This window comes from Hypomesus nipponensis, chromosome 22 (assembly GCF_054491055.1).
Source record: "Hypomesus nipponensis isolate SF chromosome 22, ASM5449105v1, whole genome shotgun sequence".
Classification (NCBI taxonomy): Eukaryota; Metazoa; Chordata; class Actinopteri; order Osmeriformes; family Osmeridae; genus Hypomesus; species Hypomesus nipponensis.
In genome coordinates this window covers 7,437,675-7,454,423 of record NC_140382.1, presented here as the reverse complement: position 1 = coordinate 7,454,423, position 16,749 = coordinate 7,437,675, and the positions used below count along the sequence as shown (strand labels likewise).

General features: G+C 50.7%; 1 protein-coding gene across 2 annotated transcripts in view; it reads left to right on the top strand.

Moving 5' to 3' along the window:
* cntfr (ciliary neurotrophic factor receptor) overlaps positions 1 to 16,749 on the top strand; it is a 78,646-nt gene that overhangs the window by 55,799 nt on the left and 6,098 nt on the right. For both annotated transcript variants that reach the window (XM_084687184.1, XM_084687185.1), the window contains exons 4-6: positions 8,590 to 8,707; positions 9,973 to 10,139; positions 10,578 to 10,741. In XM_084687184.1, the coding sequence (XP_084543310.1) occupies positions 8,590 to 8,707; positions 9,973 to 10,139; positions 10,578 to 10,741 (449 nt within the window). The remainder of the gene's footprint in view (positions 1 to 8,589; positions 8,708 to 9,972; positions 10,140 to 10,577; positions 10,742 to 16,749) is intronic.

Here is a 16,749-nt window from a genome sequence, read left to right as displayed (position 1 = left end):
CTCCCTCCCTCCCTCCCTCCCTCACGAGATGTTGGTGTGTGATGTGGCAGGGTGTGTATGAGATCTTGGAATGACTGCGTGTATGTGGTCAAGAGTGACGTGCGTGAGCTTGAATAGACATGCAAGTGTGTGTCCCAGACACATGCCTGTGTGTGTGTGTGTGTGTGTGTGTGTGTGTGAATCATGATCAGTTAGGGTTAGCTAATCCTCCCCCTCTGGAGAGGTGGAGTGAGGAGGGACAGTGAGCCGCACTGTTTGCTCATTGGGAGTGGCTGCAATCATTTATAACGTGGTGTTATTCACAAACAGTTTGATCTGTCTCGGATGGGAGGGCTCTGGTTCACCTTCTGGTTTGTGTTGGGGTCAGGGGATACATACATTAAGGAACCCCAGCACAGTCCCAGCCCCAGCCCTAGCCCTAACCCTCCCTATCATTATCCCTATCCCTATCCCTATCATTATCCCTATCCCTATCCCTATCCCTATCCCTATCCCTATCCCTATCCCTATCCCTATCCCTATCCCTATCCCTATCCCTAGCCCCAGCCCCAGCCCCAGCCCCAGCCCCAGCCTCAGTTTCTCTGTTTATTTGTTCGGTTTCATTTCCAGAGGCTCGGGGGTTGTTGTCTGATTGAAAATTCATAAATTGTTTGTTTGGAGTAAAGCTTGGCTGCTGTTTCGCAGGCTAAATGAGACTCACCAAGGATCAGCGGGCTTTGCTGCAAAGTTTACCACTCAATATTGGACCCTCATCGTTAACCCACCCCTAGCATCAGTCCTCTGAGTAACCCACAACAGATATATTGACCATTCCGAACAGTAACTGTCAAAGTAGAAAAAATAAATTAAGCATTACAGCACCTGGTAGGGAAACGCTTGGAGCCAGAATTGTGTCTTCTCCTCTCCTCCCCTCTCTTCTCCTCCCCTCCCCTCTCCTCTCCTCCCTCTCCTCTCCTCTACTCTCAGCCATATCCACCAAGCCAGGGCAACAGTCACATTAGCCTGAAGGGAAGGTCACATGGTGTCTGTGTGTGTGGAGGGGGCTATTCTGTTTCTATAAAGGAGATTAATTAAGGTACCACAACAGTGGGAGCGGGGGGGTGGAAGTCTCTGAATTTGGAGTGGGAGGTGGAGGGGGGGGGGGGTCAGCGGCAGTTGGTGGGGGGGTGGTTGTGAGGAAGGGATGACAGAGGAAGGGTGGAGGGTGGGGGTCGGGGGGGTGTCTGTGTGAAGTCCATTCATGTGCCTCTGAACCTCTGAATCAATGGCATTCTTTCATTCTATGTTCCTGAGAGAAAGGGAGAGAAAGAGAGGGCGAAAGAGATAGAAGGAGAGAGAGAAAGAGAGAAACAGAGAGAGAGAGAGAGAGAGACAGACAGAGGGAGGGAGAGAGAGGGGCATTCCTCACATCCTTTTCTCCGTAGCCGGGTGAACTGGGAGTCTGTGATGTCATTGAGGACAATGGACAGAAACAGCCCAGGAATGTGTGAGAGATGAGAGAGACAGGGAGCGAGGGAAGGAGAGGGAGAGAAGACAGAGAGAGAGGGGAAGTGGGAGTGAGATAGAGGGAAGAGGAGATCAAGGTAATAGAGAAAAAACGGGAGATGGATGGATTAAGAAGTCTTTGCGTAAAGGGATTAGTATCATCGTTAGTCATATTCAGTCCAGGTGTCATGCATCTCAAACAGCATAGCAAACTGCTCTGTTCTCCAGACTCAACACATCCTCTCTTAGCGCAGAGATGTAAAGGGAGGGAGGACACAGTGAGGAGGGGGTCTCTCTCTCTCCCCCCGCCCCCGCCCCCCGCCTGCCTTCTCTCTCTCTCTTTCCTTTTTCTCCAGCCCTGACACATTCCTCTGTGTCTCATTTAAGTTCCCCAAAACTTCATTTTCATTGTTGACCCTGTCATCTAACTTTTTAAATGGATTCACCTCTGAGAGAGATTCAGAAGGGAGGAGCAGGGGGGATGAGGGGCGGGGGGCAGGCGCAGGGGGGGGGGGGGGGGGCAGAGGGACAGACCTGCGAAGGCAAGCGAATCCAATTGTAATTCTGATTGAAGCATAGTCTCCTTTGCTATAGTGAGATGTCTGTCACACACACACTGAGGATAGATGGATGAAGCTGTCAGGTCTAACACTCCTCCCCCCACCCCGCCCACCCCATGACCTCTTCAGACCACCCCATCAAACTCACACACACACACACACACACACATACAGGACAGCCTGACGACTTGCCAGGTCTTCTGCTTTTACTCAATGTTATCTGTTGAACCACAGAGGAAGGGGGGTGGTAGAGAGAGAGCGATAGAAGGTTGGAGAGATGAAGAGAGAGAGAGAGAGAGAGAGAGAGAGAGAGAGAGAGAGAGAGATGGAAGGGGAGAGAGATGAGTGGAGGTAGGAAGATGATGGGTGAGGTACAAACAGAGGTAAGGGGTAGCCAGAGAGGAAGGGCAGCTAGCCAGGCAGCCCTCCAGGGGTGCACAGGGATGCAGGTCTTGCCAGAGTGGATCATTGTGCTGTTTTAATCTGTGTGGAAGTCTCATCCCCAGAACAGACACACACTTTTACATTTTCTGCTCAATTACATTTGCTGCTCTTCCTTTGAGGCAAACCTCTAGACACATAATTACACACACACTCAAACACACACACACACACACATATTGAAGTCTGGTAGTATGCTCTGGTCTCTGTAGACACCAGCAGTATTACAGTAAGCAATCACTACTCACTTCTCTTCTTTATCCCTTGCCCTTTCTCCTTCTCCTCCATCATCTCCATCTCTATCTCCTTCTTCTCCTTCTCCTCATCTCCCCCCTTCTTCATCTCCGCCTCTTCGTCCTTCTTCTCCATCTCTTTCCCCTTCTTCTAGCGTCCCCCTCCCTCCTCAACCGTAATAGGCTGAAAAGCAGTGTGACAAAGAGGACAAACAGACATGTAATGTGGAGGTTCCCTCTGTGTGACACAGGAATGCAGCTGGGGATGGAGGAAGGGGGGGGGGGGGGGGGGGTTCCCAGAGCAGCCTCTGTCAGATTAGTGTGATTAGCATTACTGAGAAACGGACGGACAATGATTGCCATTGCCTGCCTGCCTGCCTGCCTGCCTGCCTGCCTGCCTGCCTGCCTGCCTGCCTGCCTGCCTGCCTGCCTGCCTGCCTGCCTGCCTGCCTGTCTGTCTGTCTGTCTGTCTGTTTGTCTGTCGGTCTGCCTGTTTGACGGTCTGCCTGCCTGTTTGACGGTCTGCCTGTCTGTTTGACGGTCTGCCTGTCTGTTTGACTATCCGACTGCCTGTCTGTTTGACTATCCGACTGCTGCCTGTTTGACGGTCTGCCTGCCTGTCTGTCTTCCTGCACCCGTACGCTCTCCTACACACAGACCAGGGTTGATAGATAGCTGTCAGAGCTGGTTACCTATGGAACAGCGTGGAATGTTCCAGCCTACGGGTGGGGTGGGAGGTGGGTGGGTGGGGGGCGGGGGGAGGCCAAGGGTCTCAGGACCACCCAGGCTGGCCTCCCCTGGTCCAGAGCCCCCTCAACCTCAGTTCTCCCTCCATCTCTTTGCCTCTTTCTCTCCTCTGTCTCTCGGTGTCATGTCACTCGTCCATCTTCTTCCTGCTGCTGCTCTGTCACACGTTCCATGCACAGAACACACACTGCCACGTGCACGTCCAGGGCCGTCGGTGGGTTCTGCTGGACAGAGTCTAGAGTACTTTGGTACCGTCGGTTCAGAGGATTTCTTCTCTTTGAGAAACACACATATCATGTGTATGTTCGGCTGCTTGTTTATGAGGGTGTATGTGGGCATGTGTGTGTGTGTGTGGGGTGTATGTGGGCGTGTGTGTGGGGGGGTGTATGTGTGTGAAATAGACACAGAGAGAGAAGGTGTAATGCGTAAAAAAAAAAAGAAATTTAATTTTAATTTTTGCATCTGCTTTCATTACATTACCCTTGTTCCCCCACACTATACAATACCTATTTGAATGTACAGTGTGTATATGAACACATATGTTAGGATTGTTCATGTGTATGTTCATGTAGATGTTCTGTAAAGTATGTTTGCTTTGGCAATATTCAAAATATCTCTTAATGTGCCAGTAAAGCACTTCAATTAAAAAGGTTCAATTGAGAAACAGAGAGCGAGAAAGGTGAAGAGAGAAGAACATCATTGGAGAGAAAGCAAAGAGAGGTGGCACAGGGGTGCATTTTGTTTGGATGCTCTGAAACCAGCCTTTGTGAGACTCTGACACCCTCACACACAGCAATACAAAAGCTCTTTGAGAACCCAAAAGTACAATTTTCCTCTACAAACCGGCAGACGGAGTTCTCCGTGATTGCCTCCAGGTTGATAGTGAGACGTTTTGGTTGTGTGCTCTTAGCCCAGTCCAGACTGGAGGAGGAAGACCAACACAAGTGCTAGAAAGACAGAGAGAGAGAGAGAGAGAGAGAGAGAGAGAGAGAGAGAGAGAGAGAGAGAGAGAGAGAGAGAGAGAGAGAGAGAGAGAGAGAGAGAGAGAGAGAGAGAGAGAGAGAGAGAGAGAGAGAGAGAGAGAGAGAGAGAGAGAGAGAGAGAGAGAGACAGAGAGACAGAGAGAGAGAGAGAGAGAGAGAGAGATGGAGATGTAGGGTGGTCAAGTACAGTGGGAGTGATATGGTTGTCTGGGGTGAGCAGCTGCTGTGATCAGAGCTGCATGGAGACTGGGTGTTTGTTGGATGGAGCTGGAGGGGTCTTACTCCTGGACTGTCAATCACACAGCTATCGCCACGGTTACACAGACTGAGCCCTAATTGCCACGGTAACAGAGCTTGAGCTCTTCACCGCAGAGCTAAGATATCCCAAAGCTGTCAGACAGAGAGAGAGAGAGAGAGAGAGAGAGAGAGAGAGAGAGAGAGAGAGAGAGAGAGAGAGAGAGAGAGACAGAGAGACAGAGAGACAGAGAGACAGAGAGAGAGAGAGAGAGAGAGAGAGAGAGAGAGAGAGAGAGAGAGAGAGAGAGACAGAGAGAGAGAGATAGAGAGAGAGAGAGCAAAATGAGAGAGAGAAATAGAGAAATAGAGAGAGCAAAAGGAGAGAGAACATTTGAAAGAGAGAGGTAAATTAGAAAATTTAGAGAAAGAGACACCGACAGAAGAAAGAAAGAAAGCCTGCTCTTAGCTGCACAAACATCTAATCAATATCCATGTCTTTCACAGTGTCCGAAGATTCACAGCATGAATTCATCTCCAGTCATATTTCTTCTGCTTTGGTATAAAGTGGGAGTTTATAGAGGCGAGCCCTGAAGAAAGACAGGGTCATGTAGAAACACTGCTGTGAACAGAGAAATGACTGCTATAAAGAACCATGACAGGACCTGTTACACTTTATGTTCTCTTTGGTACTGCAGGTGTGTGTGTGGGTGCCTGAGCTTGTTTTTGTGTGTGTATAGTTCCTGACCTGGTAGATAGATTACAGTTTCAGGCTGCAGGTCTACAGGCTGATCTACTGCCTCCAGACAACACTACCCAGCATGCATTTGCCCCTATGACAAATAATAATTTACCGACCAGCCAGTTCAATTCCATCTCTCTCTCAATCTCTATCTCTCGGCATCTTCTCTCTCTCTCTCTCTCTCTCTCTCTCTCTCTCTCTCTCTCTCTCTCTCTCTCTCTCTCTCTCTCTCTCTCTCTCTCTCTCTCTCTCTCTCTCTCTCTCTCTCTCTCTCTCTCTCTCTCTGGTCTTTCCTCTTCTGTCTTCTATGTGTTAGAGAGAATGAACTGGTTTGCATACACACACACATCTCCCCTGTGGAGCGGAAAAGAAGCCATTTCCTCCTGGATCATGTTTTCATGAAATTCCATTCTGACATTTATACACTGAGGGAATCAGTGCTCTCTCTCTCTCTCTCTCTCTCTCTCTCTCTCTCTCTCTCTCTCTCTCTCTCTCTCTCTCTCTCTCTCTCTCTCTCTCTCTCCTTCTCTCTCTGTCTCTCTCACACACACACACATGCACACACTCACACATACACACACATATGTATCAGCCTAAAAATCCTCTCAGTCGGCACATCTCTCTGATGAAATTCTTGAAAAATGAGGCAGGAGATCCTTGGGGCAGCCAGCTCTTATGCTGGTCTAGCTTGTACAATCACACATCCTCTTATCTCCAACATGTTCGATACAGAACTGGAACTGTGCCTCAGGCAGGGGCTGTGGTTAGGGTTGAGGCTGGGCCTGGAGTTGAAGCTGGGCTTGAGACTAGGTTTGAGGCTGGTGCTTGAGGCTGGGCTTGAGACTAGGAGCTGGGGTTGTTTGTACTCGCAGAAGCGTTCCCTGGATGCCAGGATCAGGTTGGGGTGGTGGGCTTTGATCTAAAGGGAGGTGGGAATGGAGCGAGGGTAGATCTTCACAAGGGTTCGCCCTCCATTCAGAAGCCCCCAACTTAAAACTGTAGCTGCTCCTCTCAAACCTCATGTTGGAGGACAGATGAACACCTGAAACTCTTCAGGGCTACTCCTCCCTCCTCCTCTCCTCCCTCCTCCTCTCCTCCCTCCTCCTCTCCTCTCTCCTCCTCTCCTCCCTCCTCCTCTCCTCTCTCCTCCTCTCCTCTCTCCTCCTCTCCTCCCTCCTCCTCTCCTCTCTCCTCCTCTCCTCCCTCCTCCTCTCCTCTCTCCTCCTCTCCTCCCTCCTCCTCTCTTCCCTCCTCCTCTCCTCCCTCCTCCTCTTCTCCCTCCTCCTCTCCTCCCTCCTCCTCTCCTCCTCTCCTCTCCTCCCTCCTCCTCTCCTCCCTCCTCCTCTCCTCCCTCCTCCTCTCCTCCTTTCCTCCCTCCTCCTCTCCTCCCTCATCCTCTCCTCCCTCATCCTTTCCTCTCTCCTCCCCTCCTCCCTCCTCCTCTCCTCCCTCCTCCTCTCCTCTCTCCTTTCCTCGCTTTTCCTGTCCTTTCCTCTCCTTCTATACTCTACATTTTTGCCAGTCTTATCCTGTCGAGCTGCTGATGTCACAGACCCTACAGTATCCTGTAGCTTCTGTGTGTGTCTGCATATGTGTGTGCCTGCATGTGGGTGTGTGTGTGCACGTGTGTGTGTAATCAGAGAAGGGTTATAATGTGATTTAACACCAAAGGTCAGACAGGCAGCCGATTGGTCTATAATTAGAGTATGGTTGTAGACACTGGAGTCTACTCCCAGAATCCCCTGCACTCAGGGCCTCTCTGTCTTTATGTGGCAATAGGCTTGTACATAGTGTGTGTGTGTGTGTGTGTGTCTGTGTGTGTGTCTGTGTGTGTGTGTGTACATTGAGTTAATAGTTTTTTATAGCAATCGGTTTATCAGGCCAAGGAGAACAGGCGTGATCTCATTTGAATAAGTTGTTCCCACACAAACACACACACACACACACTCACACAGAGAGACACAGAGGCACACACACATTCTCTCTCACAGTCTCTCAGGCTCTTTTGAGAGGGTGACGGAGGGGTGGAGTAGAAAACGCAACGTGATTTATCCACCTAAATCAGTGAACCACCGCCTGTTGGATGTGTGTGTGTGTATGTGTGTTTGTGTGTGTGTGTCAGGACAGTCTAATACCAACTTTAAGTAGGAGAACAAAGGTGAATCCACACATCACAGCAACAAACAGGCCGACCAGACAGACCCAACGCTGCTCCTCTCCTTAGTGTTGTGGGTTGGGATTGAGGAGAGGAGCTGATTGATTGGTGCTAACACGGCTGTTTCCATTTCTTCTCTCATTTGATTGGCCAGGGGGTTTGAGGCAGGGACAGCTCTGATTGATTGAGTGGCCCCAATTAAAACTCTCATTTATTGACTGGGATTGGCTCACCTCTGACGGTGACCTGTGGTTGATTCTGACATCCTATTGGTTAGATTGATTGACAGGGTTAATCTATTCTGCTGTTGCAACCGAGACGGGGGAGGTAGACACACTCAGAGGAGAGGAGATAGAAGGAGAAGAGAGGAGACTATGGAATTAAAGTGGTGTGTGTGAGTGTGTGTGAGTTGCCAAGCTTGCCTGCTTTTCACAGGGCACCAAACAGGAAGAGTGTAATGGTTTGCATCTCCTAGGCAACCGGCACAAGTCATCAGTTTCAATTTGAGACCCTGTGAGTTCGCTTCACTGGAGAGAGGGGAGAGGGGGAGCGAGGAGGGGAGGGAGGGAGGGAGGGAGGGAGGGAGGGAGGGAGGGAGGGAGGGAGGGAGGGAGGGAGGGAGGGAGGGAGGGAGGGAGGGAGGGAGGGAGGGAGGGAGGGAGGGAGGAGGAGGGGAGTAAAGGGGGTTGGAGGAGAGAGGGCTGGGATTGAAAGAGGGGAGAGGAGGAGTGGATTGTGAATGGTCGTGCAGCTTCTCTTTCCTTTCCTGTCCCCCCCCCCATCTCTCCCCCCTGTAATCCCCCCCCCCCCTCCCCGCCTGTCATCTGCCCCCCTGCCAGTTTGACACCTTGTTTTTACTCTTGTGATTCCTCCACACGTAGTATACTCTTCAGGCGGCGGAGACAATTACAATACTGAATCACCATTAATATCTCTACAGATGAAGACCCTGGAAACATAGGCTGACAGATTGTTCTCTCCCTCTCTCTCTCCCCCCCCCCACCCCCAGCCCCCCCCAGGGAGCCCGGTGTGACGTGCAGGTCCAACACCTACCCTAAAGGCTTCTACTGCAGCTGGCACCTGCAGCATCCAACCTTCATACCCACAGACTTTCTTGTGGACGTCCAGTGAGTATACCTCCCTTAGCCCTACGGTGTGTGTCTGCGTGCGTGCGTGTGTGCACAGAAGGATGTGGTAAAAAGTGTGATAGGTCTTTGACAATAGGAATCAAGACGAAGCGGAGGGGAGAGGATAGGAGAGAGGGAAGATGAGGGGGGGAGAGGAGAGGAGAGAGGGAAGATGGGGGGGGGAGAGGAGAGGAGAGAGGGAAGATGAGGGGGGGAGAGGAGAGGAGAGAGGGAAGATGAGGGGGGGAGAGGAGAGGAGAGAGGGAAGATGAGGGGGGGAAAGGAGAGGAGAGAGGGAAGTTGAGGGGGGGAGAGGAGAGGAGAGAGGGAAGATGGGGGGGGGAGAGGAAAGGAGAGAGGGAAGATGAGGGGGGAGAGGAGAGAGGGAAGATGAGGGGGGGAGAGGAGAGAGGGAAGATGAGGGGGGAGAGGAGAGAGGGAAGATGAGGGGGGGAGAGGAAAGGAGAGAGGGAAGATGAGGGGGGCGAGGAGAGAGGGAAGATGAGGGGGGGAGAGGAGAGGATAAAGGGAAGATAAGGAGGGGAGAGGGAAGAGGTGGAGTGGAGAAGGGAGAGGAGAGAGAGGAGAGGTGAGAGGAAGGGGAGAGGTGAACTGAATAGAGGAGTGGATAGGATGATGGGAGAGGAGAGAGGAGAGAGGGGAAAATGAAGCGGAGTGGGAAGCTAGAAAATGGGGAAGGAGAGAAAAGGAGAAAGAAAAGGTCAAAGTGGGAAGAAGAGCAACAGGGTTGGAGGGAGGAGAGAAAGAGAGAGGAAAGATGAGAAAAAAGATAGAGGGGAGAGGAGGAAGGGAGGAGAAAGTGGGATAACCCTTGTGTTGTCCCTGCCTGGGGCCTAGCCCGGGGCTCTTCTCTCCAGACTCCAGCCCCTAGGCTATTGCTGCTCCTTCCACAGCTGCTTGAGTAACATTACATCAACATTGCCGCCCTCCCCCCTTCCCCCTCCTCACCCCTGCCCCCGCCTTCCTCCTCCACATCCACCCCCTCCCCCAACCCAACCACCCCCCTTCACCATCCCCCTCTCTCCTCCGTCCCCCTCCCGCTCTCCTCCTACTCCCCTCCTCCACCCCCTCTCTCCTCCTCCTCCTCTCCCTCCCCTCCTACTCCCCTCCTCCACACCCCCTCTCTTTCTCCTCCTCCTCTCCCTCCCCTCCTCCTCCCCTCCTCCACACCCCTCTCTCCTCCTCCACCCCCTCTCTCCTCCTCCTCCCCCCTCTCTCCTCCTCCTCCCCCCTCCTCCTCCCAGACACAATGGGAAGGCGCTGGAGGCTCAGAGGGACGCCGTCCACAAGAACCGCTGCCACGTCCGCTTCCCCGAGGTGTTCTCCAGCTTCCCCTACAGGGTCAACGTCACCGCTACAAATGTCCTGGGCCACTACTCCACCGCCATCACCTTTGAGGAGTCCTCCATAGGTAGGGACAGAACACAGCAACCTGCAACCGCAATTTTGACTCAGTGTCAACACGACAAGAACAATACTTTCAAACGAATTGAATGGAACATGACCACACTCATCCCCTGACTGTGCTCTCTCTCTCTCTCTCTCTCTCTCTCTCTCTCTCTCTCTCTCTGTCTCTCTCTCTCTCTCTCTCTCTCTCTCTCTCTCTCTCTCTCTCACACACACACACACACACACACACACACACACACCCAAGCACATTTCTCATGTATATATTCTTCATAAATGCTTCAGAAGTATGTGATTATGCAAAATCTGTACATTTTAAATAAACTTAAATCAATTGTGTAGAAGCTCTCATGTCATACATTTAAATGATAACGAAAGTATACTTTTCCACTTGGCTGTGCTCAATCTAACCCCCCACCCTCCTCCACCTCTGACCTGTTAGTGAAGCCAGACCCCCCTGAGCGCGTGGTGGCCACGCCCCTGCCCAATAACGTGCGGCGTCTGGAGGTCACATGGCAGAGCCCGTCCACCTGGCCCGACGTCGAGAGCTTCCCGCTCAAGTACTTCCTGCGCTACCGACCCCTCATCAGAGAGCAGTGGCAGCATGTGAGTACGCGCCCGGACACCACACGGAAAGCACCAGCATCACAACACGCGGAACGCCTCAACCCTTCGGAACACCCCCAAAACTCAACAGCACTGACCGTACTATAGAACACTTAGAACACTCAGAACACCAGAACAAGCAGTGGAGGCATGTGTCCCCAACTGTAAATCACAGCTCAGCCAAACAGCTATCCATGAATACATAATGAGATGCTAATGAATGGCAGGAGGGATAACTGCCTGTGGAACATCGTTACGTTGACATGATGTCAAGGAATATCATTATAATATCATTAAAATACCATATGTGTTTGAGAATGTCATTATATTAGCGACACAGATCAGAATTAAACGCTAATGTGCCAGAGAACAAGACAAACCAAACTGAGCCTGGCTTACTGTAATCATCATTCACGCTGCGTAGTGTGTGATCAATCAAGGCGCCTGTGTGTTGGCGTGCTGTCGTGTGTGAGTGTGTGAGTGTGTGTGTGTGTAGAAAGTGTGAGTGCTTGAAAGCTGATCCATCCACTCCCTCAGTGCTGAAATGGGAACCAGGTGTCTGACCTCTGTCAAGATGACAACGCCACAGAACCAATCTCTGTGAGGAGACTGGACTGGACTGAAATGGAAATGAAACTAGAATATATTGGACTAGACCCAACCGGACTGGACTGGACCAAACTGGTCAAGACTAGACTGGACTAAAATGGAATGGAGTTGAATGGAATGGCATGAACTAGGCTGGGCTGGGCAGTGGGCAACCACAAAACAGGCACACACACACGCTCTCTCTCATAGAGAGAGAGAGAGAGAGAGAGAGAGAGAGAGAGAGAAAGAGAGAGAGAGAGAGACAGAGAGAGAGAGAGACAGAGAGAGAGAGACAGAGAGAGAGAGAGAGAAAGAGCAGAGAGGGAGGAAGGGAGGGAGGGAGGGCATAAAGAAAGGGGCAGACTCCGAATGCTCGCTTCTTTAATCTGCATCTGCCTGGCCAAACAGGGCTCACATTCTCCTCTGCGCATTTATCCCACATTTCATCCCTGCCTTTGTCCTGCACTCTGAAACCACCCCCCCCCAACTACCACCACCGCCACCACCCCCCGCTCGCCTCCACCACACACACACACGCACACGCACACAAACCTTGGGGTATTTAATGGTCTTTGTGTGTGTGCCAGAAGTCACTTACAGGGATCAATAGCGGCCGCCTGGCAGGGCAGCAGTGTGCGGCTAGCCGCCTGCATGGACGCGGTCGAGACAGGGGAGGCAGAGCGCACCATTCAGCTGTCTACCCTCACATCCAGCTCATGAAAGTCGAGCAAGCCTCCCGCCTAGCAGGGCAGGCCCACATTCACACACACACACACACACAGACACAAACAAAACATTTATACACATCTTTTCATCTGGCGACCGACCGTCTTTTTTCGTTCTTTCTTTCTCTTTTTCCTTCCTCATTCATATATGGACACATACGCATCATTCACGGTGTGTGTGTGTGCGTCTGTTTTTGCATGTGTGTGCATGCGTGTGTTTGACTATGTCAATGTGCATGCGCGTCCGTGTGTGTGTGGGTGTGCATGTGTGCGTGCGTGTGCAGTCCTGTTAGGATCTGCTCTTTGAACGTCCCAGTGCAGGGGACAGTCTGTCATTCGTTTGATAAATGCTAAACCTTGTTTGTGGAAAACAGCAAATCTAAAGGACAAACACACACACACCCACCCACACTCGGGCAGACAGGTCATTCATCATAAGACAAACCTGGTGTCTGTGCCTTCTCTGAGAGATCCTGCTGCTCTCCTCTTCCTCCTTCAATCATTCATCAGATGAACACTTGAGAGCCGGGCTGGAGACAGTTCAGAGATGCAGGCTCTCTCTTCACCAGCAGAAGCAATGGAAGCAGAGTAAAGCGCAGAGAATAGATCCTGCATCCACACCCATTAGACGCAGAAACGGACGTTCCGTCTTCATCAGTGGAGATAGAAATAGACGCTTCGTCTTCATGAGTAGAGGCAGAGTAAAGACAGAAATAGAAGCCCTGCCCCACAGCCAGAAACACAGGTGATTGGAGGGACTGGATGTTGTTTCTTTTGGTATTTTGTTCAGAGAGCAGCTTTCATGAGAGGTGAAATTGTGACAAATGGATGTGATGCCCTCGTCTCTGCTTCTATTGATTTATCTATCAGTGGACCTATCCTTGAGCTGTCACCAACACACACACATACACACACACACAAACCCAGACAGAGATGTGACACACACACAGGCACACACACCGTAGACCCTGTCCTCTGTGTGGGGGCAAGCTCTGTCCTCAGGAAAACTTGTGGTCAGCTCACCTCCAATCAACACTGTTCACGGTTTGCTCTCAATCAAACTCCCAGCATCCTAGAAGGTTACCCTAACCCGTAGATGTGTCTGTGTTGGACTGTCAACAGTCTGTTTGGCAGAAAACAATTCAGTTTGTTTCCTTTTTGTTCTGTGACACTAAGTGTTATTTGTGAAGTATTCTAGGCCAATATGAAGCGAAGTATTTAGAACCAACATGAGGCTAAAGCATTCAGAACCAACTTGAAGTCCGAGCTGAAACAATGGTGACCTGCCTTCTGAGAATGAGATTACTGTTAAAGGGTCTGTCTGTAATTGGTTTAATTGTTTATAAATGTGTCTTTGATTGTCTGCTGCAGTTAGACTTCTGTAAATACAGCTGAAACTGATTTTACCTAAGAAAGTACAGACTGGTGATTACACTAATACCAGAATGTTGGATAGCGGATAGTTGGATAATTCTGTGTGTGTGTCTGTGTGTGCGTGTGTGCATGTGTGTGTAGGTATGTGTGTGTATGTGTGTGTTCCTCTGTGAATGCATCCAAGTGTGTGTGTGTGTGCGTGCGTGTGTGTGTGAGAGTGTGTGTGAGGTCTCATTACATTGACTGACAGGTCCTATCTTGGCTGGTCACTCCTGCCTCTTCCTCAGAATCAGCCTTCAGTTGCAGGAAGCGGCCACCTAATTGGCTCACACATCCACTTTTCAAACCTCCTCATCTCTCCGAGTCTTCCTCCACCAACTCTTTCACCTCCTCCTCTCTACTCATCCTCTCCCTGTTTCCTTCTCCCCGTGGTCTTTCAATTCCTCTCCCTCTCTCTTCTCCCAGCCTGTACTCTTTGCCCTCCTCCTCTCATCTTCTCCCTGCTCTTTTTCACTATGTTTCCTTCTTCATCCCCCTCTCCCTGTTCCTACAGCCCTCAACTCCTCCTCCTGTGTTTGTGTGTATGAATGTGAGTGAGTGTGTGTGGGTGCAGGGGTCTAAAGGGGGGTTCGATTCTTAGACAGACGTCCTCTGCTGTGATGAGTGCTGGTCGTGAGCCAATTAGAGACAGTCATGCATGGCCAGCCTGTCAAGACTGCTCACTAGGAGATGGGATTATATCTGGAGCAGGCCAGTGTGTGTGTGTCCGTGTGTGTGTGTGTGTGTGTGTGAGAGAGAGGAGGATCCAGAGGTCAGCCCAGTGTCTGTGTCCCCATGTGGATCTGGCTGCAGCTACATGGGTTTCAGGACGTTTTCTGAGATATGACAGCTACTGTGAGGCTGTGTGTGTGTGTGGACAGGGAAGGAGTTCCAAAAAGAGAGAAGGAATAGGAGAATGAGAGAGAGAAGGAGAGAGAAAAAGTGTGTGTATGTATCTGTGTGTGTGTGCGTGTGCGTGTGTGTGTGTGTGTGTGTGTGTGTGTGTGTGTGTGTGTGTGTGTGTGTGTGTGTGTGTGTAGACCAGCATGGTGGGGATCGCCCTGTTAAACCCTGGATACACAGGCAGTTCCTGGAATGTTGGGCTCAGATGAAAGAATAAAGTTTGTCAAAGCTGTTATTTACATAGCAATAGGCTTCAGTCAAGCTGCACTGTTCTCCTGAGACTGGACAGGAGGGGGCGGAGGGGGGGTGGGGTAGGGTTTGGGGGAGAGATGGAGGAGATGTAGGGGGCCTCTTTAGATTGACAGGGGATTTGATTACACATATCAGCTATAGAGTCATGCCTTTCTACAATCCATACACCTACTCCCACAGCATCAGCAGAAGCAGCAGACAGGAGACAGAAGATAATGGAGATATCACAAACATTTAACCCTGGAGAATATTTCATATCCCCCCCCCCTCTCTACTCTCTCTCTCTCTCTCTCTCTCTCTCTCTCTCTCTCTCTCTCTCTCTCTTACTTGCTGGTCTCTATGACTTCATACATGTTTAATAATAAGACTTGCTGTTCATATCCGGTGCATATTTTATAAGGAGTTTGGAAGCACGAGGAAGGCTCTGTTTGCCTGTCACGGACTCAAGGGGTTCATGGTAATTGCTGTGCTATTCAACTAGAATAGGGCAGAAAACAATGCTACACCCCCCAGCCCCAACTACACCTCCCCACCCTCCTCATTGGGATCATTTATGCATTTATGAATCTAAATAGAGGATCCGGATTCACACTGCACACCTGATCATCCCAGAGGATGAGGGGCACTTGATCCATATCCCTGATCATCCCAGAGGATGAGGGGCGCTGGATCCATATCACTGATTACCCCAGAGGATGAGGGGCACTGGATCCACATCCCTGATCATCCCAGCGGATGAGGGGCCCTGGATCCACATCCCTGATCATCCCAGAGGATGAGGGGCGCTGGATCCACATCCCTGATTACCCCAGAGGATGAGGGTTTTAGCCAACATGGCTAGTTTATGCATGGGCATTATCTCAGTAGACAACTTCACAAACACACACACACACACACAGAGACACGCAAACTTTCAGGTCCATGCATACACACAAGCGGTGGCATGCACACACACACGTCCTGAAGGATGTGGTGGCGAGCTGGCAGCAAAAGAAAGCAGTGGGTTCCAAAGCTCCAACGCTGAATGCTTTATGGTTCCCCTGGCAGCAACAGCAGATTTGTCTCCCTAGAAACGCTTTATCGGACGTTTGTTTACTCCTGGAACAGGAAGGAACGGTGATAAGGTCAGATGCAGGCTTGGCAGGGGTGCATGATGGGATACGCTGGATGGTCCATGTGGCAGGGTGTAAACAGCCCTACACATTCACACACACACACACACACACACTTCTACTCACATTCTTACCTCCAGAGTCATACTCTGGCAGACACAGACCGATGCAAATTCACACACATATAGAGTTTTATAGAAACGCACACACACTAGAGCTTGGTAGGAGTGTGTAGAGGAGTGTGAGATCCAGAAAAAGGCTTGTTGTGTCATTCCCTCAGAGTGCTGAGACACACACACTCCCTGTCTTACGGGGCGCTTTGGAGATAAAGAGAGCATTTCAACTCAGCCTAACTGAGCTTCAGCGAGAAAGGGGGGGATGAGGAAGGGTATAGAAGAGAGAGAGAGAGAGAGAGAGAGAGAGAGAGAGAGAGAGAGAGAGAGAGAGAGAGAGAGAGAGAGAGAGAGAGAGAGAGAGAGACAGAGAGAGAGACAGAGACAGAGACAGAGAGAGAGAGAGAGAGAGAGAGAGAGAGAGAGAGAGAGAGAGAGAGAGAGAGAGAGAGAGAGAGAGAGAGAGAGAGACAGAGAGAGAGAGAGAGAGAGAGAGAGAGAGGGAGGGAGAGAGAGACGATACTGAAAGAGAGAGAGGGAAAGAAATGTGATGAAGAGCCATGTAGGGACACAGAGGCGAGAGGAGGAGGGAGAGTTGAACTATAAGGAGAACGACCGTGACATAAAAGAATGGGAGGGTGCATAGCGGTGTCGGTTCACTGTGGACCTGTGTGTATGTCTGTGTGTGTATGTCTGTGTGTGTATGTCTGTGTGTGTATGTGTGTGTGTGCATGTGTGCGTTGCTGGCATAGTAGCACCAGTCAAAGCTGTAAATTAGAGGCAGTGACTTAAGGAAATGAATCCTCCACAGGAGGGAAAAACACTGGCTATAAATTACAGAAAATCAACAAATTACCCCTCACAGAGACACACACACACACTCTACAAGCCAAACCACAGTA